The following is a 24,785-nucleotide window of genomic DNA, read 5'->3' as shown; positions in this document are numbered from 1 at the left end:
GCAGCAGCATTTCATGTCCAGGAAATTGAAATTAAATACGACTGAAAGGCACGGTTTTATGCACAACCGATTCTCATCAACTAACTCTTTCTCTCGATACCCCTCCCACGTACGATGTCAAGATTATCAACAATTTTACAAGTGCATATTTTTCAGCTATGCTCCTCGCATTACTCCTTTGCGCAGGCGTGGAAGTCATCTGCAATAAGATCACAGACACTTGCCGCGCTGGAGGTGTCGTCATACGAGGTCTAAAGACCAACACCATCGACAACGGCGCCGATCAACAGACACCGCTCGTCGAAGAGTATCGCTTCGTGCCTTACCTGGACGACAAAGGAAGCAAGGACAACAGAGAGTCTCTCACGCGCGAATACGCTGAAGTCTGTTGCAGCCTTGCGAGACGGGCCCTCAACGACTTCTGCGAGAGCAACTGCTCTCTTCGTGACGCTATGAGCGCCGTCCGTAACGTTCCCGAGCACGTTGTCAGCCAGTACCTTAACGAGTCCGATAAAAATCATGCCCTCCTGCGCTTTCTTAACACTATCCATGAGCAAAAAGACCGCACTGACAATACCATTGCAGCGTATATCAAGTCAGCGCTGCCTGCACTCAAGGAAGACTTGGAAACCGATGTACTCAACACTGCTCTTTTTGAGGAAGATCCTCTCAGATTTCTCCTTGACATCGTGGTGGAAAACACTAACCCGGAGAGGCTCCGAGTACTGGAATTTGCTGCTCAAGGGAGCGACTGTCTGCTGGTCTCCTGGGTGACAACGTACCTTTCAAAGTTCAATTTATTGCCCACTATCGAATACACAATAGCCCATTCGTCTCCAGAGAGACTGTCAGGAAAGATCCCTCAAGGTTCCTCAGTAGTGTCACTGGGCTCGGCAACATCCAGGAAGAAGCTTCCTGAAGTGGACTTGATTATGGCCCGAAGTGCCACGTGGTCCTCTGTAGAAACCAAGAACCTCGCCGATGAAATGTCTTCCATTTGCAGAGAAAGCGGTTTCGTTCTGCTTGCCCAACGCACAGCACTGACACCCGCGGAATCGCTGCTCGGTAAAATCGGGGGCGTCGTGCTTCAAGTGGCGCCCGCCGACGAGGTGGAAGCACAGTTTTTGAAGCATGGGCTAAGCCTGGTGGCTTTCAAGTCGAATAACGTGTCTGCCCTCTATCTGTTCAGGAAGCGTTCCGTGCCCGTCGAAGAGGCGAAGCAGGAAATATTCCAGGTTAACAGCAAACGTAGTGGCTTGGTCGATTTGGTAAAGAAGAAGGTTATTGACTACGAGTGGAAGCCGCAAGGAGAGAACATGTGGCTACTCGCGGAGGAGGCTGGAGCAAGCGGCGTGGTTGGTTTGACGAACTGCCTCCGATACGAGTCCGGTGGGAGACATATCAGGTGAGAAATCATCACAATGACCGAATATATTGTGGGCTTTTTTCAGACTTCGATGTCGCATTCTTTCGAATGGCCGAATTTGTATTGTTGATCATAAAGTTAGCCTAATGTGACTTTCGTGCCTCAGTGTTTGAAGGTTCCAGCTATGGATTACGACGCTAATGAGTTCACAACTCGTCTGTGTGATTTCATCAAACGTAGATGTGTGTTCGATGCTGGTTCCACCGAGACGAACGCGGTGGCTGACTTCAACCCGGGAAATCCAAAATACCAGAGCGTGGTACAAAAGGACCTCGTCATGAACGTTTACCGAAATGGGCAGTGGGGCTCCTACCGGCATGTGGTCGCAAAATCATGTGAGTTCTTGCCTCTTCCATGCTTCTTTAGTTTCACAGGATCCCATCTGACGATTCGTGGTGGTTCGAAGATGCACATTAATAAAGTTAGTGCTGAAACTTCTTTAAAAGGAGTACTTTTCTTCAAATTAACTCTCATTTTCATCAACCATTCAGCAGAAGGGTAGAAGACAAACGGCAATCTCTTTAAGCGCTCCTGGGGTATGTTCAACCAAGGAAGCACAAGGAGTTCGACCAAAATCTTGATCACATACAGGCTTGCAAGAGATAGGTATAACGAAACGATTTATTCAGCAGAACGGCACCTAGCATTTACTGAAAAGCAAAAAACACGGCAGTGTAGCCAGGCGAAATTTTGGAAAATGAAAAGCATTTTCAAGTTATAAAGACAATAAACTAAATGAAAATAAAATGAAAACCAACAAAATACCATGTGCGTTCACTGGGTAAGAAGTATTGCGAAAATGACAACAGCGTTCATCGGTAATACACATGTTGATATCAAAGTGAGCAATGATTCTACTGCTGAGCAGCAGACTAACAATGTTTCAGCGCCTACGATGCAAAATTTGTAAGTGGTATGTACGAGTGTAGGAAACATAATAACCGGCGTTTAAGTGCATGAAGAGCAACTACAGTTACATCACGTAGAAACAAGACGTTGTGCCCGAACCCATAATCGTAAAGAAAAGCTAAAGTTCAATATCGTAGGAGACACTCTATTTACCAGGGAAGTATAGTCGCTGTAAGCCTGTATAAGCGGTGGGAACTGACTCATCGGAATAAACGCCGCCGTAGTATGCTACAGCACGCTAAAATTACGGGTGCTATCGACCATTTGAGGTGGCCATGAATATTTCACGTCCAGGAAGTGCCACCGAGAACGATGCGTTACAGCGTGAGTTAAAGCGGCGGCACACCCTGTGTTTCGCAGGAAGCATCGGTAAAGTGCTCTGGCTTCTAAAACTAAATAAAATGCTGTGCTACAGTTGCCTACAGGCGCCGGTGCCTCAGGTTTACTTTCTTACAGCCCAACACGGGCAACTTCGTTCGCTTACGAGAGAGTACAGGTGTCAGCGAAAAAATGTTGTTTTAGTCGCCGCTTAGTTTGATTTATTAGTTCATCTAGGATATGTTTTTAACAGCGGAGAGAAGAGACGCTCAGCTAATCAGGAGTTATCACTAGCACTCATTATATTTTTGCTCGCAAATATGCATGAGTCTTTGCTGCAGCTCTTCCCGAAGGCACCTGCTGTGACTGTCGCTTCAGAAATTTTGCAACTTCAGTGATTACCTCGGATGTATTGTAACTTTTGCAACATAATATTTGGTACTATTCTTTCTGCCATACCGCGTTTCGGAACAATGAGCCAAAATAGTTGCCAATCTAAGACATTCTCAGCTAAAGTAACCTTACCGCCCCCTCTCCCCTACGCACTAAACCTAAACACACTGCCCTGGTGGTCATTATGGCTTCTTAACTTGTTTGGTTTGACCTGTCTGCTATTTTTTTATTAAATATATTGTATTGCTCTTGCTCTGATACTTCTTTAAAATTTGCGTATATCCACTACGAAGATTTCACAAAAGGCGAGTGGTAGTTGGGAAAGGCATTTGACCGTTCCTGAAGAGCAGTGGAAACACTTCAAAAGATATCAAAAGTAGGAAATTACAACAAACAATGCAGCAAGGGATGGGCATTGAAATGGTATTTTAGGGCAGTTCCTAAACACGTTGAAATCCTTGAGCCACAAAGTAAAGAGCCCTATGACAAAGTATTAAATAGTACGCTGCCAACGATGGTCTGGGGTAAAGAAAATCTCTTCTGAGGGAGGTGGAACAGTGTTTCTGGGATGCATTTTGCTTTGAAACTAAGGGAAATAGCAGTGAGTACAGTATTGCACATGTTTTTTTTTTCTTTCATGAACGCCTGCTTTAGTGGAAACAACGAAGAACAGCACACAGTTTGCAGTGTTGAACTTGGGAAAACGTGGCGAACTCTCCAGTCTGGATTGGTACGAATCCCCGGTGCCTTACGCTTCTCTGCCCACCTCCAAGACTGCGACTGAACCAATATTGTGTGATGTCCACTTCGCGGCGGTCAACAGTCGAGACGTCACGTTCGCCAGTGTAGAGCTGCCGCCAGAGGCCTTTGTAGGTGAGTTCATCTAGAATTAGTATATATGATCCCACGGGGAACCAATATGGGCTTTCATTCAGCAATTGCTACCCACTCTTCCGTTCACCGAGTGACGTCACATAGCCCAAAAGTTAACCGTGGAATGCAGGCAATCCTGAACTAAAGAATAGATAATCAAAGTGAACCTCCAGTGTGCCAGAAAAAGCGTGTCGATCCCGCAAGTATGTTTGGTGCCACGACTACCTTAGCTCCTGTGAAAGCGACGTCTAGGTTTCCCTGACTACATTGCCTCATTTTGCTCACAAAGTTGTGTACTATCCCGTCACTTCATCTGCTTCCTGTCAAGTCAACAATTTTTGACTGCGGTCCACAAGCGCGGTTACCGTCACAAGGGCTGCTTTGCCAAGAAAAAACAACGCCAACGTTCCCTAGCGGCCACTTACCATTAAATGTGGCCATCTAAGAAAAAATTCCGCGTGCCAATTACAAGAACAGTAGGGTGGCATTCGGGAAACTTGCACCTCACGTCTCCTGATGACGCGCAAGAACTGTCCCACGCTGAAGGCCGGGCGGGCGCACACTGTAGCTGTGAGCATGGTTTGGTTTACCTCCACGCCTTTCGCGTTTGTTCTTGTTTCTTTTGCTGCTGCTTCTTGTGGCGATAAATTTGAAAGAATCAATTGACTCACCCATCATCCAGTTGGTCTTAGAGCGACAATCTTATCACTTGAGCTAACTAGCTGGCCTGTCTCCTAGCAAACTTCGTAGCAAAATGTTTTACCTTGTGTATTGTGACCCACTCTTGTGGCCCAGTGGCTATCGCGTTTTGCGACGGGTCAAGTTATCGAAGGTTTGACGCTCTGCCATTTCAGCCGCATTTCAGTGGGGGTGAAACGCAAGAACGCTCGTGCACCTCATTCAAATTCAAATTCACATTCAAAGATCGCGGAACACCCACTCCTAAGCGTTTCTCATATTGCACTATGTATTTCTGGACGTTAAATTCCAAAATTTGAACAATTAGTCTTTCGAAAGAAACTACCTGTGTCATTGATTCAAATGTCGTGTTTTTCGTAACAGACTATAAAATCCCTTATAGGCGAGGGTGTGAGATATGCAGCACGTTTCACGTTTAACCTCACATATAAATTTGTTTTCATGATTTAAATGCGCAAATGTTTTGAATTGAAAACCTTGGCAACTTTATGCGAAAAAGCCCAACAGATGCATCCACCACCAGGCACCGGCCAACATCGTGCTATTTCTGCTGCTACAGGCGACTTGGAAAATGCGGAGTCCATTCTCGGACAAGAGTTTTCTGGAACGGACCAAACAGGGCGTCGCGTCATGGGCCTCGTGTCAAGCCAGGCGTTGGCTACCGTGGTTGCGGCAGACCCCGACCTTCTGTGGGAAGTTCCTGATGCGTGGACCCTGACGGAAGCGTCAACCGTTCCTTTGTCTTACTCAACCGCTTACTATGCCCTGTCGGTGCGGGGAAACATGCGGCCAGGCGAGTCTGTGCTCGTCCAAAACGGCAGTGGATGCGTTGGGCAGGCGGCAATCGCCATCGCTCTGTCCATGGGGTGCACCGTCTTCGCAACTGTCGGTAAGCGGGCGTAGCATCGCAGGTCTCTGTAAATTATTGCAGTGACTACAATTTTGCAAAGAACGCTCGATATTCTGCAGCATTGATTACAAAGTGGAGCACAAGCCATGCATATGCACAGTTTTTCACCAAACAACTCAGATAAAAGTACCAACCTGTTGTTAGCAAGCGACACGAGTTTATGGAGGCGGGCTATAGAATGCAGTAATTGTGTAGCATAAGAGCCGTTGCATGTGAGTTCGTACTCTAGTAACGCAATCCAGTTGCTATGAGTAAAAGAAAAAAAAAACAGGCACGCGTTCTTTAACCTATAGAACAATTACAATATGGCAGCCTCGCGCACAGAGCCCCTTGCACGGTGACATCTAGGTGACTGTAGCTTGCTCCATTCAACAACAAAATATCGAAACTGCTATTTTTGTCTTTCTCATTGCTCAACGCTTCCCATCAGCTGGTGTGCCACGTGGTGAAAACAAAGTTCTGCTTCGTCGTGCTTAGGCAAAGTGTGCTGCTTATATAAGCTGGAAGAGCTTTAATGCTCGTGGCTTCAACTGGTTTTACCATCTTCTCGTGGCGAACAGGTTCGACAAAAGAGCGGCACTTAATCAAGAACCGATTCCCACAGCTTCGAGAGAGGCACATCATAAACTACAACAGCCGTTGCATAGAAGAACACATCCTTGAACAGACCAAAGATAAAGGTGAGAGGTTGAATTTCGTCGCTGATGGAAATCACGATTCTGAACACACATAATACACGCATCTGACATTTCACAAGCGTGCAATGACAATGTATATGTTATACTCCTATTCGGCTGAGTTTTTCTAAGAGATGTCTTATCGTATGATAGCGTCATTTCTGAAACAGGTCTTTTCTTTGTGAATCCACCGTCTGGTATTATGAGAACGTTTGCAGATGGAGGCCATGTAAAAAATAATCAAATTATTTGTGATTATTGCTTGGATATGCACCGCCCCGGCGTCGAAATTATGTTGTGGCAAGTTTTCTAAACATTCGTCGTAATCACCCGCAATAATGAGCGTTTAAATCGAGGCGATTTCGGTAGAACCAATTTCAAAAACGAATGTCGACACTCATTCCATTAGCATTGAAGTACTGTAGCGAAACGCCGTATTCCCACCAGCGAAACGCGTCAGGCGCGGTGCCTGTATGCAGCCGGTCCTCTGTGTCGCGCTCACCTGAGAACGCACTGCGATGTCTGCGCGCGGCGCATGCCTGAATATATATATATATATATATATATATATATATATATATATATATATATATATATATATATATATATATATGTATAAAGCTTTGACTGAAAGTGTATGACACGAGTTGAATTACACCCTGCCCCACAGAAATTTTAGAGGATTTCATAGTCATTGAAGAGCAGCACACACGCATAGCGTAACCGAGTGACCAAAGTTGGCATCCAATATATCCGTTGATCGGTTACGCATACCACGTGACAAGTTGTCATGTACGAGGTCCTCTGAAGAGCGGCACATAGCTAGTGTAATGTATCTAGCGACCGCCTGACGGTTCGTTTCGAACGCGGTTTCAGCGCCGCAGCAAACTGATGCTCGGCGGTTAGAGGTATTAGATAGATAGATAGATAGATAGATAGATAGATAGATAGATAGATAGATAGATAGATAGATAGATAGATAGATAGATAGATAGATAGATAGATAGATAGATAGATAGATAGATAGATAGATAGATAGATAGATAGATAGATAGATAGATAGATAGATAGATAGATAGATAGATAGATAGATAGATAGATAGATAGATAGATAGATAGATAGATAGATAGATAGATAGATAGATAGATAGATAGATAGATAGATAGATAGATAGATAGATAGATAGATAGATAGATAGATAGATAGATAGATAGATAGATAGATAGATAGATAGATAGATAGATAGATAGATAGATAGATAGATAGATAGATAGATAGATAGATAGATAGATAGATAGATAGATAGATAGATAGATAGATAGATAGATAGATAGATACCGGTAACTGCGTGAAGTTTCCTAAGAATACTCATCCTTGTCAAAAGACGCAATCACGCTCATCCTATGAACGTAGACACAAACCAAAAGCAGGTTTACAAAGAAAACATGGCTTTCGTTTGGCTTCAAATTTTCCAACGGCCCTCTTTCGCGTATAAACACAGCACCAAATACACGGCTATTCTGTCGCACAGATGTCGTTTATGCGAAGAACTACTATGGCACATTGTCATTCAGCAGATATCCCCACTGCCAAAGTGTTCTGTCTTGAGATACTTCGTTAACTCCTGCATATTTTCTTCGCTACTGTCCTTGTCTTTGTACTAATGTGGCGCAGTATTTTGTTTCGCTTCATTATCTCTTACTGCATTTTGCTCATTTTCTCTGTGCGCGATTTCTCAGTTTCATTTTGCTCGTATTGAGTGTCGATTCATTTGCTGCTCCCTGTATTATATTCAGCTTTGATTTGAACTTTACGGTTTCGATAAGGTTTCGTAGACATCTTAACTGTCATCATCACTGTTTTCAGCACCTTCGGTTTCTTGTTTCGCTCGTTCCTTAGGTGTGGACCTCGTGCTCGACACTCTTCGCGGTGGCAGTAGTAAACCTATCGCTCACTGTCTGGCGTGGAACGGCCGACACCTCGTTACTGATGCCATTGGCACAACTTCGCATCGTCCACGCGAAGAACTGTCCCCGAAGCGCAATGTCATCAACGTCAGCGCCGTTGCGACAGACTCCCTGTTCTTGAACGACACCAGTGCAGCGGAAGAGAAGCGGCGAGTCGCTGAACTACTGCGTGGAGGAATCGCATCGGGCGCCGTGAGGCCCCTGCCTGCCACCGTGTTTCCGCGGTCTCAGGTTATGGATGCATTCACGCTGGAAGCCTCTGAAGCGAACGCCGGCAAAGTTGTACTTCAGGTAATTGGATTTCAAGTCCTCCTTATGTATGTCACAGTCTACTCGCGGTTCAACACGTACGCGTGGCGAAACAGGACGTCCGCGGTATGACCGGCTAAACGCGTAGCTATGACCTGCTAAACGCGTAGCTATGTCCAGTACTCTCTACACTTACTAGAATATATTTATTTAATTTTCCTTCACAGGGAAGAAAAATCGTCAGAACCCACGCGACGATGAATGTCGACGTTACTGCGCCCACCAGCGGAAAAATTTCAACCAGATTTTTTTTTATTCGTTGGACAGCGACACTTACTCCGCTGCACATTCCGTGTGCCAAATTCACACCAAAGAGGCATACTGAAGTGAGGCACATACGTCGTTTCCAATATCCAGTGATCCAAGTTAAAGTGAACAGCTTAATGGAAGAGCGTTTTCTAGTTTGTCCCGACAAACAAAAGAGAATCAAAATCGCAACGGAAGCCCCTTTGCATAAGATGCCCTGAAAGCGTGACTTCAGCGACAAAAGCAGAAGTGGAACCAGTGTACTTTGTCTCTAATGTAAAATGTGTTGACGTTGCCCACGTTGATTTCTGTGAAAATGTGTAAGCTGACAGACTCCGTACGTTAGCCAGACATCTATCGAAGATGGATTAATATGCTTATTATCATGATGTCATTATGCCTGCTATGAATGTCGAAACACGAATGCACCACAACTGTAGGTGCGGACCTCCCTCTTAATGTGCTGATGTGGACCGTGCAATAGGTACCACTGCACACTTCGCATAATGTCAGTGTCACCTACTTCCGGCACCTACCGGATCACACGTGTCCCTGACGAGCGAGGCCTCAGCGTCGAAGCTAGTAGCTGCAGCTGGAGCTAATCGTATGTTTTCCAGTGACCGTGTTGTGCTTCTACTTCGTCTCCTTTTTCTTTTGCTTTCGGACATCCTTCCAGTACTTGTTTTTTGCATGCGCTGAATCCCAACAGTCAGAAACGAATGCTGGACTACGCCTAGTTGCTTCTTGCCGTAGCAGGCTGGCAAATTCAAAAATGGTAGACGAGAAAACGCGGTTGGTAATAATTGGTGAGAAATTATTGGAGGATGGTCGTCAGTGTTATGAGGCAGCTTTAGCGCTGTGCCAAATCTGATGCCGCCTCTTCGAGCATTTGTACAACGCGGAAATTCTTTTATGCAACTGGCCCTGGATGAATTAGAAAGAAAGTTTGATCCGAGTGAATGTACCAGAAACTATTTTGATGTATGGCCTAAAGGTATTTGGGATAATTCTCGGCAATTCATAAGTTTAGAAAATATAGAAGCACCAAATTTACAGATTTCTATCTGCGTGTCGAAAAAAATGACATGGCGATTCTGTAACCTGCGTGTAAGTTACCTTAAGTGGCCAAATTTCGGACATGTACTTACACGTTCCGCAAATTTGTATAAATGTTCACAAGGGTTTTGCGACAATCCTACTCATCTATTAGTGCTTTGTGTCACATCTGTGTATAACAAATCAATTTTGTCCGTTTTAGATGTATTATTAGGCGCAGATTACAGAATTGTTGTTCATTTCTTCAATGGCGAGCGACAGAGTTGCAAACGAACGTTTTGTTTAATTAGGTTTATTGAATTCTCATCAATTTTTTTCTTGTAGAAATGACGGCTTAAACAAAATAATTATGCTAGATGCAGTCACTGGCATTTTTCTTTGAATAAAACAAACCTAATCAAATGTGCTGCCCTGGATGTAGAGAAAAACCGATTTCTCCCTTCCCATGAATTTATACAGGAGCCCCCGGGTTGAACCTTCCTCGTAAGGAATAGCTCTCCTGTAGACACGCGAAGATATTGCTGCTACGGACATTAGCTGTATGGTTGCTGCTGTGCGTGGTATGTGGGGTGCGGGCAATGTGGAGCTGCCGTGCCTGAAGAAGCGGTTGACGTTACGAACTACATTATAACCATTACGAGGACACACATGTAGCGCACTGGTGTCAGGACCGGCAAACCTTTGATCGCACTGTCTGCTCGATTGGCCTAGCTTTGATTACATTCTCCCCGCCATAGCCGTAGTTTACATGACCATGCCGCTGATAATGCCGCCAAAGCAAAGTGGGGGAAAACGCCAGGAAAATCAATGCTTTCAAAATTTGGCCATCCTTACCTTTCGGCAAGAAACCCTGCGCATGACCCTGGCCAGTCTGGTTAACCTTCCTGCCTTTCCTACCTCTCTCTCTCACTCTCTCTCTCTCTTTCTTTTGCTATCTCTCTAAAAATCAGATGCGTGCGTTCTTCGCGCAGGTGCGACCAGACAAATGCCAGGAAGCCAAGGACGGCAGTCAACCCTTCACGGTAGAAGCTGTCCCCCGCACATACTTCTACAGGCACAAGGCTTACATCATCGTCGGAGAAGTGAAAAGCTTCGCCCTGGAGTTTGTAGACTGGATGGTCAGTCGAGGCTGCCGGAATCTTCTTCTCACCGCAAGTCATGGAGCGTTTACGGGGTACCAGCGTCTCTGCTTGCACCGGTGGGAGACAGCCGGCGCCTCGGTAGTCTTCAGCGAAGCCGACGTGTCGACAACGCGCGGTACTTTGCAGATTATCAAGGAAGCCGAAGCAATGGGTGCTATCGGCGGCATCTTCAACGTTTCTGTGGTGAGCCAGAATCATTTTTGACAGCCCACGCCATCCGGTGCAGATGGCGATTTTTGTGCCCATCAATCGTTCTGCACTCCAAAAGCCAGAAGGCTGCGTTATGCAGCACGATGAGCATAAGTGTATTCAAAGGACCAACAAATCACCCCTTTCGATTCTAACTTTGCTACAACTGTAGTCTTGGACACAACGAGCTAGTGTTGCCTGAAATTCTTCGGGTGATATAATCTGCGTGTTGATCGTCCACATGACTCGTCTCATTGCGGCGTAGTACGTAAAGATGGCCCGTTGAAACATCGTCGCAACATACATTGCCCTGGAAGTAAACCACTCGTCTGTTCCAGATAGTCTGAACGGCCGCTCACTCACCGCCGTAGTGAAGTAGCTTAATACGTCCTCAACGCCGAGCGCGAGGTCGCGGATTCGGTTCTGAGCCTGGCGCCCACATTTTGGTGTGCTGGCATTCAGGAATGTTTGCATATTTGTTGATATTTTCGTGTGCAGGAAAGAACACCCGGTAGTCCAAATTACCGAGGAGCCCCAACCCTACGGCGTTTCCGATAGCAGGCCCGCTCTTTCTGGATTCATGTATGAGCCTCTTTTTAAACAAAATGCTCTGTCAACGCCTGCTTTGCCGAGAAGGGAGTGGACATTGGGTTGGATTCAATGGTAACAGAGCTTTTGGCCCTCCCAGTGTCCTCTATGATCGCCAGGAACGACAGGGGCCTGTGATTTACTCGAAACGAAATTGGTATTTAAGAAACCCAGATACGTTCTCAATTGCTATCCCTTCGCAACATTCCTCATAGACGAACGAAACACAACGCACAACGTTGGAAGACTTGGAGCACAGCGCAACGTGAGAGAAACTGTAGCAAGAAGTAGCGGGACGTATTGAGGCGACGGCCATGGGCTCAAACAGAGCGTTTCGACGAAAGCGAGCGTGCAATATACGTTCTGTTATAAAGTCATCTCCCGCATTCAAAATTACAATTGGTTGGAGAAGACAATAGTGTCGTGGAATTGATTTTTCTTATATCTGCGTCAAGCGAAGAACGCGTATGGGACGGTGCGAAGAATCAGCCATCGCTGTACAGAATTACATCGGATATGATGCAGCTTTCAGAGCTTACTCGGCAAATGAGAGGCAAAGCATGCCTTTGCCTCTCATTTACCTCGCGCCAACGTGCCTTTCCAGATTAATATTCAGAATTATTTCAGTATATTTCAAGAAATTTTTACAAAGTTCACAAACACTAGGAGGTCCCGTTGGTTAAGAAGCGCAAGAACCGCACTGAAGAACTCTATTCTTGATAATATTTAAATGGTTCAAAAAATGACGCCAAATGATGAAAGCTCGGCGATGACGGAATAGTTCCTAAAATCACTATAGTGCCCTTAAAGGTAGGGAGGCCTTCTGATTTCAATACTAATCACTTGATTTAGGCGCTTTCATTGTCGCTGTAGCTGCTGCATTATAGACATTCATCATAAAAAATTGTCGCGATAATTTATTGATATTTCACGAGGCAGATGGCTATCTTTCCAGTCTGTCAAAGCCTTCTTTGTTCGCAGCCTCGCCTCAGAAATGGTCATTTTTCGCCATGCATTGGCGGAGTAATCACGAAAAGCTTTGTTTTCCGTACAGTGCCATGAAGACAGCTGGGTAGCCGATCACGCGAATGAAGTGTTCCAAACCGACTACAAGACCAAAGCCGAGGGCATGCAACATCTGGACGAGCATTCCCGAAAATTGTGCCCGCATCTAGACCACTTTGTCGTCTTCTCCTCGGTCTGTTCTGGTCGCGGGACTTCGGGGAGGGCGCTATCCGGTTACGTCGACTCCACGTTGGAGCGCTTGTGTGAATGCCGCGTGGCCGACGGATTTCCCGGTAAGTCAAACACTTTAGGGGTTGAAGTATACAAGAAAACTTGTTCCATGTGTCAAGTGTTTGACGCCGCTTAGAGAAAAAACTGACATCAATGTGATAAACAAGTATGTCTGGTTTCATGGTGCGACAAATGCGAGGAATTAACTTCCACAGGACGAATGAATACACGTGATTCTTGCTTGAAAAAACGTCTGTGCCATGTTGTGTTTATCCGCCCAGACTTAAAAAAATATTAAATTATGTGGTTTTACGTGCCAAAACCACTTTCTGATTATGAGGCACGCCGTAGTGGGGGACTCCGGAAATTTCGACCACCTGGGGTTCTTTAACGTGCACCTAAATGTAAGTACACGGGTGTTTTCGCATTTCGCCCCCATCGAAATGCGGTCGCCGTGGCCGGGATTCGATCCCGCGACCTCGTGCTCAGCAGCCTAACACCATAGCCACTGAGCAACCACGGCGGGTCCGCCCAGACTTACTCCATGCTGTTTTTCAACCGACGTTCTCCATTCTGATTCAAAGACTGGAGGTGCTGCAAGTCGAATCAGCAACTACATCTCGTAATTAGCTCCTAGGATGCCATTTGAAGCGAAAGACAGCAATTGAATTCATATTTGTGTTGCGCTTGACAGACAGAATCGCACGTTTCGTACGGTATCCAGAAGCGAATGACTTCTAATATCCTCGATGTGAAGCCGCATACAGGTGCTACATTCTTTTTTGCAGGTCGGTAGTGTAAGGTCGCATGCTCCGTGGCTCCTTATTTACTATATTAAGTAAGTGTATTCTTGAAGACAAGCAGTGGTTATAACACGCGTTGTGAATGAAGCCGGGTTGTGCCACAAAACAGTGCTTTGAACCCTTTTAGATTTCTATGCCGGGATCAGGCACGTACCCAGGATTTTTTTTCGGGGGGGGCCCACCACTTCCATCATCATCAACATCATCATCATCATCATCATCATCATCATCATCCTGTTTTATGTCCACTGCAGCACGAAGGCCTCTCCCTGCGATCTCCAATTGCCCCTGTCCTGCGCCAACCGATTCCACCTAGCGCCCGCGAATTTCCTAATTTCATCGCTCCACCTAGTGTTTTGTCGTCCTCGACTGCGCTTCCCTTCTCTTGGTACCCATTCTGTAACCCTAATGGTCCAACGGTTATCTAACCGGCGCATTACATGACCTGCCCAGCTACATTTTTTCCTCTTGATGTCAACTAGAATATCGTCTATACCCGTTCGCTCTCTGATCCAAACCGCTCTCTTTCTCTCTCTTAACGTTATGCCTAGCAATTTTCATTCGATCGCTCTTTGCGCGGTCCTTAACTTGCTCTCAAGTCTCTGCCCCATATGTCAGCACTGGCAAAATGCACTGATTGCACACCTTACTTTTCAATAATAATGGTAAGCTTCCAGTCAGCAGCTGGCAATGTCTGCCGTATGCGATCCAACCTATTTTTATTCTTCTGTGAATTTCCTTCTCATGATCAGGGTTCTCTGTGATTAATTGACCTAGGTAAACGTACTCCTTCACAGTCTCTAGTGGCCAACTGGCGATCCTAAGCTCTTGTTCCTTTGTCCGGCTATTTATCATTATCTTCATCTTCTGCATATTAATATTCAACCCCACTCTTACACTCTCTCTGTTAACGTCTCCAATCATTTGTTTTAACTCGTCTGCATTGTTGTTGAATAGAACAATGTCATCGGCAAAACGAACGTTGCTGAGATATTTGCCATCGATCTTTACTCCTAAGCCTTCCCAGTTTAATAGCTTGAATTCTTCTAAGCACGCAGTGAATAGCTTTGGAGAAATTGTGTCTCCCTCTCTGACCTCTTTCTCTATAGGTATCTGCCTGCTTTTCTTGTGTAGAATTAAGGTAGGTGTAGAACCTCTGTAGATATTCTTACTCGAAGGACGAGTCAGTAAGACGAGAAACTATTTACAGATTATATTTACGACAACGGTTGCAGCGCTGACCGGTTAGATTCACAGCGCGAGCCCAGTTCGTTCTTCCTCCTCTTTTCTGGAGTGATGGCGCCCACGCGCCTCGTTCAAACAAACAAATACCACTCGCACGTAGCAATATTTTCCAAGCTTTTTACGTAAGCGTTCTGTACTCCTTGATTACGTAGCGCATCTATGACTGCTGGTATCTCTACTGAATCAGATGCATTTTCGTAATCTATGTAAGCCACATGGAGAGGCTTATTGTACTCTGCAGATTTCGCGATAACCTGATTGATGACATGGATGTGATCCATTGTAAAGTATCTTTTCCTGAAGCCAGCCTGTTCCCTTGGTTGACAACATCGTGTTGCCCTTATTCTATTGGAGATTATTTTGGTAAATATGTTATATAATACTGGGAGCAAGCTAATGGTCCTATGATTTTTCAATTATTTAACGTCTCCTTTTTTGTGGGTTAGTATAATGTCTGCATGCTTCCAGTTTTCTGGGACCCTTGCAGTCATAGACACTTCGTATAAAGAGCCGCCAGTTTTCCGAGCATTATGTCTCCTCCATCTTTAATTAAATCGACTGTTATTCCACCTTCTCCTCCCGCTCTTCATCGTTTCATGTCTTGCAGGGCCCTTCTGACCTCATCACTAGTTATAGGAGAGTTTCTGTATCCTGTTCATTACTGTTTCTAAGTGAAGTATCGTGACTCCTCTGGGTACTGTATACAGGTCAGCTTAGAATTTTTCCGCTGCTTTTACTATATCTTCGAGATTGCTGATGATATTATCCTTCTTATCTTTTAGTGTTAAAGTGTTATAGTGTTTTTTTAGTGTTATGTTTTAGAGTTTTATTGTACTCTGCAGATCGCGAAATCTGCAGAGTACAATAAGCCTCTCTGTGTGGCTTATATAGATTACGAAAATGCATTTGATTCAGTAGAGATACCAGCAGTCATAGAGGCACTACGTAATCAAGGAGTACAGAACGCTTACGTAAAAAGCTTCGAAAATATTGCTACATACATCACGGCTTGTCCTATGCCAGGTGTCCTTTTTACTGAGTTCAGGCTGCGTTCATTCTTTACGGCTTCTTCAGTCTTTCTCATGTTATAGTTTCGAATATCAGTTATTTTCGCCTTGTTGATCAGTTTTGACAGTTCCGCGAATTGCGTAACGCTGTGCGGCCGCCAGTCCCATACAACCGCGTAGAGCGCAGGATTCTGCGATTCTAGACGCACTGCGCTCACCGCGAAAGGTTAGAAAAACACCCACATAAGCAGAACAGAGAAGTAGCTACGTGAGGCGGTTCGACCGATAACTGTAGAAGCGTCATTCAAAACAAGCAATTGTTCTCCACTTCCGGCGGCGTTTTCTCTACTTCCTTTTTAAATAAAAAGATGTTGATCCATAAATATTCTCATAAACGACGGTTAACTTTTTTATTATTCGCTTTTGCTTGCAGTTTGGTTGTTGCCTTGGCTCTCTCCCTTAGTAGATCGCTAAATTTCTCAACTCCTTGCGATTTTTGTTTCCAGTTGCCAATTTTGCACGAAAAGAGCTATACAATTAGGGAAAAACAGACGAGGTAACGGGCGACAGTCATCTTGCTTATGGGTTTAAGGGTTATTGCAGGGTTTCTTGATGGACGCTCTTTCACATTATTTTATTTCCCACCTTACCTAACCCATATCACGTGTATATGGTTCCGGGCATCTGCCAGCGTCGCGGCGAGCCGTAACTCAAGGAAATAATGAAGCAAAGGTAAAAGTTAAACGCAATTGGCGTTTTCTCCGGCCGCAACTCGTTCCATCAGAGTACAGACCAGCTGAGTAACAGCCGCATCCCTCTCCTGGTCCCAGGATCAGCCTAAACAAAGAAGGTTAAACTAACATAAGCAACAGCTATGCTCGTGGCGGTTGAATAGATGGTGGCAACTGAACGCATCTCGAGTTAATCGCGCGGGTGCGGAATCTATGAGAAAACTGTCCTTCACATTACAAGAGATGTCGATAACTATCGCCATCTAAAAAGAGTGAAAAAGGCAGCATAATGCTGACCGATGAACAGCTGCCAAGTCTCAACATTGATCTGGCGGCGCTTTAGGAATGTGTGAGGAGTGGTGGCGTGGGTGGGGAGGGGGGTATGCCACTTGATTTCGGGGGGGGCCCGGGCCCCCCCCGGGGCCCCCCCCTGGGTACGTGCCTGCTCGTGGCGGTTGAATAGATGGTGGCAACTGAACGCATCTCGAGTTAATCACGCGGGTGCGGAATCTATGAGAAAACTGTCCTTCACATTACAAGAGATGTCGATAACTATCGCCATCTAAAAAGAGTGAAAAAGGCAGCATAATGCTGACCGATGAACAGCTGCCAAGTCTCAACATTGATCTGGCGGCGCTTTAGGAATGTGTGAGGAGTGGTGGCGTGGGTGGGGAGGGGGGTATGCCACTTGATTTCGGGGGGGGCCCGGGCCCCCCCGGGCCCCCCCCTGGGTACGTGCCTGGCCGGGATGCTCAACTACAAGATCTGTTGCACATGTCAGTTAGAATATTAATATACCTAGGTTACAATTTTCTTGTTTGCCTCACAACAAGATTTAGCAGCCTTCTTATAGCTGAGACCAGCGAACAATCTGTGAATGCTGTACGTGTCAATTAATCTCTGCAAAATTTAGCCAGGCGAAAAACACCAACGCGGTATTCATCTCTTGCAGACTTTTCTCCTTCAAATGGCTGTTCTAATATGTAACGCATTGCGCTCTCATCACCAATTCATTATTTCTGGAACATCTCGCCATACTTTTTCCTACTCTGGCTGTTTAAGGGTTTCATAAGTGAATAACCCATCCACAAGAAACTAAATTCTTGGCCCTCCCGCGCATGCGTCCATTGTAAGACAGCAACAACTTTGTATTTTCTTTTTGATCTAGAGCAGAGAGTGTCTCCAAGTCTGTCGTTTACGTCCCAATGCAAAATGAAAGCATGAATCGTCGTTTGTTGTGCGAGACGTCATCTACCTCAGCAGAACTGTATGGGATCCCCCGGGCTGCAAAATATATATCGGATAACGAATTACGTAACAGTTTGCATAATGTATTTTGACTGAAAAGCAGCAATGAAGGTATTGAGTGAATATTGCTTTTATGCTCATTCCTGCAAGCTGTCTCAAGCAAACTGACTATCATTTCTTTTCCCAGGAAGCGAGTTCACTTTCAGCGGATTCGGAGCCACAGTGCTACAACTGTCGAATGAGTAGATTACCGACTGTCACGTGATGCTCACTTCTTGACTGTGATTAGTCTGATGATTCAACAATGAATCTCGTTGAATTTAACGCCGAAAACTTTCTACGGACCCTGGAGATCTGAAGCTCTTAATGAGACTGTCTCAAGAATCGGTTCAACTAGAAAACTAAGACGTCATTGCTGTATTCATTAGGCCCTACTCTACACTTTTCTGTCAACGTCAAAGTGGACCGTATCTTAGATGTCCTCCTGCTCCTTTTGGGACTGAACGTGCCTTACACACCTCACTTTTTGAGCGGCATGGAGACCAAGAGATGCGTGGAGACCTGCGTGGATTCCACCCTTCTTTGAAATGCCAGGCGCTTCTGTGCACCAATTACTCATAGACTGTCCAAAATATCAACAGTGAATTCGTTTCCGGGCTAAGTGAAGTTACTTGGACCCGCGTAACTTTTGCACTACAACGTCCCTGCTCATTTTCCGCTAAACATACTGACGCGCCTACAAGATTTCTTTATACACCACTATTTAATTTAGCTTCTTTTGTAGATTCTTAACTCTGTGTTTATTAGGTGTTTCATGTCGTGACTACCTGAATATGGCATTTGTGTGTTACTGGTATTGTAGCAGATTTATTACATAGTGGGACCTAAAAGTTTTTACCCAACGCCGATGCATATGAATCACTTCTCTTGCCTAGTTTTTATTTTGTCTTGTGTACATTTGTTTTATTTTTGTATACTTAGTACGTTTGTCATTGCGGTATGCGTGTGCGTATTTATCAATGAAAGGGTAGCTACAATTTCGCAACTTAGGATGAATGGGATACCCAGTATTAATCTAGTATCTCTTATCACATGTGTGCAGTCATTAAACAACAAAACCTGAAAACATTTTACTGTGTTTGCTAGACGCCAGGCCACCTTTCCAAGTTGCTATCGCGTGACTTGTGCGGGGAATGTAGGACTCAAATAGGCTTTTCTGTCTTAGTGAAACAGACAAGGCTACCAGCTTTACCCAAACATTAGGCTCAAATATTTTGTGGCAGAAAATTTTCATGGGTTTCGTACATTCGGTCTCTTATTGTGCAATCGATGTCTAGCTCAATGTAAGCAATTTCTCTTACGCATAGCAAGTCTTTATAAATTTCTAGCAGCTGATACGAGGCAAGTTTTCTTGCTGCATTCAAACTTTGGTGCAAACTAGGTGCCCATCAGCCCCAAGTGAGGCGTCTCGTCGCGCTTATGAAGATTCGCCTTGAATACGAGATGCACCATGGTGTTCGACATTCTCTGTATATCTTGCCCAATTTGTTTATATTTGTTTTTTCTTGAAAAAGAAGTCAGGGAAGGAAATGCTGGCATTTTGAGAATTCGCAAATATCACCACGTCGTGCTAATATTCTGGAATAGTAATAGATGCCTAAAGGCGCATTTTCTCATTCAGCCTAATCTAGAAACGAAGTCATCACGACTTGAGTGTCGCTGCTAAAGCACAAGAGCCACTCGGGCAGCGTATGATGTGACGCGTGAAAATAGCAAGGCTCATTCTCCCTCTCTTTCTGTCTACTCAATTGTCCTTTTTAGGAGTGGCCATACAATGGGGCGCCATAGATGAGGCTGGCCTCGCCCGTGAAGCCCAAGGACAGCAAGCGGAATTCGAGGCAACACAGCCCCAGCATATAAAGTCCGCCTTGGAGGTCCTGGAGAAGTTCCTGAACCAAAACCACCCCGTAGTCTCCAGCTTGGTCAAGGCTGAAGTCACTTCAAGTTCAGAAAAGAAACCAGAAAAGAATCCGCTGGTTGACTCGGTGGCGCGAATTCTCGGTGAGAGGCTTAAACCTTTATGCTTTGTTCGACTGCGATATACAAGAAAAAAATTGGTGTCCCTGCATATGGCATGTTTGCGTTCATTACGAAGATCCTGGCCAGTCATCGCTAAACGCCTCCGTTAGCTAACTTCGAAGTTGAGATTGGCCAGCGTAACGCAGTTCATAAATATGAAGGACAGTCATTCAGCCTAAAATAATCGCCGAAAGATATTAAAGAAACCGACAAGAGTGCCACAAAGAAAGATTTGCAGTTGAAGAAGTTATCTTCATGCAGGTACCGAACTCGGGACCAATATCTCCGTAGTGGTTGTTGGACCGCCTGAACGAACCAGGAGACTTGTGCATGGCAGCGCTGCATTAAAATGATGCGTAACTCGATGCTCATTGAATATAACAAATGTGTTTGGGGCGGAAGTAATCACACGAACCTTGCGCGTTTCCACATAATAGATTGTCATAACTCCAGTTTCTTTTCGCCCTCGGTACAATCATTCAAAGTTTTGGGCAACCGTTTGTGAAATCAAGAAGGCCGTAGCATGACGTAGAATTCAAGAGCGAAAATCATGCAAGGGGCCGGGAGGGTAATGAGATGCACGTTTAATTTGTTACCCTGGACGAGGGCAAAAGGTCGGTGTGTAGAGAGAGAAGGAAGAGTATTAGCCGCAGTTGCGCGCCCACGCAAGGGTGCACACATGGTCTGTAAGCGGTAGCGGGAGCTGGTCAACTTGAGGAACTCCAACGACAATCCCTTTAGTTTCTAACCCAAGGACGCACACTGCCATAGGCCAAGCGTCTTCAGTTCTGCAGATGGTCTCGAAGGGTGAATTCCAAGTTATTCATAAACAGCGGGGAAAAGCTAATAAGCAAGCGTGTGTAGTGTAGCGTAATCTTCGGAACACAAAAGTTCGCATACGTTGTGTGAGCGCACCTATATATTAGCGTGTGTCACCAAAGACTAGCGGTGAACACTTTACACGGCACACTGCAGCGTTGCTCCCGGAGCCATTCATGAAATATGGCTTCCCCTGCACTATCATTTTCTAGAGAATAACATGCACCGTATTCTTGCTGGGACATGATTTCAATGACTGTCCGCTGCATTCACTTGAAGGAAAACCTCAGAGAATGAATCATTGATTGAAACATTTTCGCAGAGAATTTTTATGCCAAGTAAAAAATGTCTTTTCCGTGAACTAGATTTGTTCAACTTCTTTAATTGCATCTCGTCGAATGGACTGTTCACTAATACGCTGGTGGCATCTGGCGCTTTTCGATGGAGCTTCATGCAGCCAGGCTTCTAGCTACCATAAGCATAATCTCTAACTTTCCCCGCAGAAGTCCGGTACACTACGTTCACCCGCGCATAGCTAACAGAACAAGTTGTTCAATGTTCGCGATAACACTGAGATTGACAAATAGGTCAGTGTGCTATACTCAGAGGACGCGAAACGAACAAGCTATTATTATTCTATTTTTTTTTCTGAAAACACTAGACAGGGGCTTCTCGGTCACGTTTATGCGGACCAGCTAGTGTCAAAATCGAACAATACAACACGACATGTAATCTAACAATAGGATACGACAGAAAACTACCGTAAAAATTAAGAGAAGGTCACACAGACGACGAGATGCGAAAAAGAACAAAAATTGCCGTATTAATCAATGCCATTTCCAATTTGTGTTAGTCCAGCACCGTAATAATATTTTGGCTTTCCGATGTGTGTATATATATATATATATATATATATATATATATATATATATATATATATATATATATATATATATATATATATACTATATACTATATACTATACTATATACTATATATACTATATATATATATACTATACTATATACTATATACTATATGTACTATATACTACATATACTATATATATATATATATATATATATATATATATATATATATACTATATACATATATATAAAATTTCGCAAATTCGAAACAGCATACGACAGCTGCCGGGCAACACTGTAGCGCCATACATTACTAAAGAAGAAATTCACCTGCAGCGCATTTCAGAAGAGGATTATTTGGTGTTTTTCAATAGGGGTGTATAAATTTCGATATCTCGCTGCGCCCTTTAATTGTGATTTCACTCATGATTTCTTTTGTCAGTACCAGCTACAGATATTCGGGAAAGCGTGGGTCAAGTCAAGACGATGCGCCAGAACCCAGCGTTGCACACACAGATAAATGTTTATGCAGAAGAAAAACTACCCTAAAAAATATTGCACGAGATTATTAGCCGCCCCAAACATCATTTAACATTTAAAAGCAGTGGTTGGGGAAGGAAAGGTTGAGGAAGCTCTAGATTAAGAACAACTTTAATTTTCAGTTTCGAATTAACGTGAGACGCGGCATGCTTTCATTGGGCAGCTGATGAACGGATATTAATGTAATTCAACGCAATACTAGAAAAATCTGAGATCCACCAATCTGAGAAGTTTCATCGAGTACGTGGCAGTTTTTACAAAATTCCATATCATCTGTAAGATAAAACAAGTGAAGCGTAGAGTACACATTTGAAACAAGAATAACAAGTATCACAATTCTGTAGATGGCCTTTGTTTGAGCATCTGAAGCGTATAAATGTGATATATGAATGCTTTTCTTACGAAAGTTTTTTGCAATGTCTAGACAGATTTTTCAAACCTCCTACTCCAAAAATTCAAAGAACAATTTACTGCGGTCACATAACTTTTTTCCTCCTTTAGGTGTATTTCTTAACAGGTGCGAAATGCGAAGGTTGTGGGATCGTTCCCCACCTGCGGCAAGTTGTTTTTTCATCCACGTTATTTTCCAATATTTATCGTTGCTTTATTTCCTTTATTAAGCACAAGTAATTTCCCCTATGTTGTCCTTGGTATCAGTGTTTGTTGGCTTCTTATAACGAGACTAACAAAAATCGGGCCCCTCAGTTAACCGCCTTTCTTCTCTTTCTTAATTGGCATAGCTTAAATAACTGTGATATAGTTTCTTTCCCAAAGTTACATAGTTGTGTGAATGATGCTACATTGTTCCTCATTTCTTCTTTCTTTTCCTGCAGAATTACTTTGCAAACACCAAAAACATTGGTGGTGAAATAAGAAATTGGCTCCGTACCGATTTTAGACTTTACCTCTCGTTATATGCAACAAACCTTATCACATTTGCTACAATAGATTGCGAGTGCAAGGATTTCTCATTTCCCTTGTGTTCATATAGAAGCTCCTCCAGCAAAGCTTCTTCCTAAACCAGACGTTCTCTTCCGTGTGCAGGGATGCCATATACTGGCTTTCATGCTTTTTATTGCTATAGAAGCTTGCTTCACACACCAGAGCAGTCATATTGCTACAAATACATTTTTTATATAACTCTGCAATAGATAAGTACTTCAATTTGGCAAACGAGGACCGACGTTCATGCACTGGGTTTCCGCGAATGCACTGTTACGGTAAAAGCGTACTTCAGCTTCATTCGTCGCGATTTTCAACCGCGTTGTTCGCAAGTTGAATTTCTTCATCCCACGATATTCACGCAGGCTTTCAAGATTCGTCGAAGCTGAACCACAACACCAATCTCGGCGAGTTGGGCTTAGACTCTATAATGGGCGTCCAGGCACTCACAGTCATCGAGAAATACACCGGCCTCGCTCTGTCCGTGCAAGGAATACGCACGCTGACCCTCAATGGATTGCGAGACATGAGCAAAGAACCACGTGCAAATTAAAATTCACGCGAATACGATCACTTCTTCGTTTTTCGTCCTTCCCTTGGAGAGTGATATGAGTTAACTCAAGTGTTTTCTGCGTCGCCACGATGGAATTCATAATACTTTAAAATAAAAAGTGTGAAAACTGTTGCTGCAATCCTTTTCTCGGCTTCGCTTTACAGCAATTGCTGTCAAACGTCATCGTCATCGTCATCATCATCATCATCATCATCATCATCATCCTGGTTACGCTCATTGCAGGGCAAAGGCCTCTCCCATACTTCTCCAACTACCCCGGTCATATACTAATTGTGACCATGTGCCTGCAAACTTCCTAATCTCAACCGCCAACCTAACTTTCTGCCGCCCCCTGCTACGCTTCCCTTCCATTGGAATCCAGTCCGTAACCCTTAATGACCACTGGTTATCTTCCCTCCTCATTACATGTCCTGCCCATGCCCATTTCTTTTAATTGATTTGAACTAAAATATCGTTAACTCGCTTTTGTTCCCTCAACCAACCTGATCTTTTCTTATCCCTTAACGTTACACCCATTATTTTTCTTCCCATAGCTAGTTGCGTCGTCCTCAATTTAAGTAGAACCCTTTTTGTAAGCCTCCAGGTTCCTGCACCATACGTGAATACTGGTAAAACATAGCTGTTATACACTTTCCTCTTGAGGGATAATGGCAACCTGCTATTCATGATCAGGGAATGCCTGCTAAACGCACCCCAGCCCATTCTTATACTTCTGATTATTTCAGTCTCATGATCCAGATCCGCGGGCACTACCTGCCCCAAGTAGACGTATTCCCTTATCACTTCCAGCGCCTCGCTACCTATCGTAAACTGCTGTTCTCTTCCGAGGCTGTTAAACATTACTTTACTTTTCTGCAGATTATTCTCAGACCCACACTTCTGCTTTGCCTCTCCAGGTAAGTGAGCATGCATTGCAAGTGGTCCCCTGAGTTACTAAGCAAGGCAATATCATCAGCGAATCGCAAGTTACTATGGTATTCTCCATTCAT

The 24,785-nt window shown here is 44.3% G+C and overlaps 1 protein-coding gene across 1 annotated transcript in view; it reads left to right on the top strand.

Moving 5' to 3' along the window:
• Positions 1 to 23,907, top strand: part of LOC126529449 (fatty acid synthase-like) — a 29,735-nt gene extending 5,828 nt beyond the window's left edge. Inside the window, exons 5-14 of the mRNA XM_055069677.2 lie at positions 187 to 1,405; positions 1,607 to 1,761; positions 3,701 to 3,919; positions 5,178 to 5,507; positions 6,089 to 6,208; positions 8,106 to 8,464; positions 10,756 to 11,109; positions 12,758 to 13,001; positions 19,795 to 20,034; positions 23,588 to 23,907. Of these exons, the coding sequence (XP_054925652.1) occupies positions 187 to 1,405; positions 1,607 to 1,761; positions 3,701 to 3,919; positions 5,178 to 5,507; positions 6,089 to 6,208; positions 8,106 to 8,464; positions 10,756 to 11,109; positions 12,758 to 13,001; positions 19,795 to 20,034; positions 23,588 to 23,775 (3,428 nt within the window). The 3' untranslated portion in view covers positions 23,776 to 23,907. The remainder of the gene's footprint in view (positions 1 to 186; positions 1,406 to 1,606; positions 1,762 to 3,700; positions 3,920 to 5,177; positions 5,508 to 6,088; positions 6,209 to 8,105; positions 8,465 to 10,755; positions 11,110 to 12,757; positions 13,002 to 19,794; positions 20,035 to 23,587) is intronic.
• Positions 23,908 to 24,785: the final 878 nt, after the last annotated feature.

This window comes from Dermacentor andersoni, chromosome 8 (assembly GCF_023375885.2).
Source record: "Dermacentor andersoni chromosome 8, qqDerAnde1_hic_scaffold, whole genome shotgun sequence".
NCBI lineage: Eukaryota > Metazoa > Arthropoda > Arachnida > Ixodida > Ixodidae > Dermacentor > Dermacentor andersoni.
This window is presented reverse-complemented; position numbering and strand designations above follow the sequence as displayed.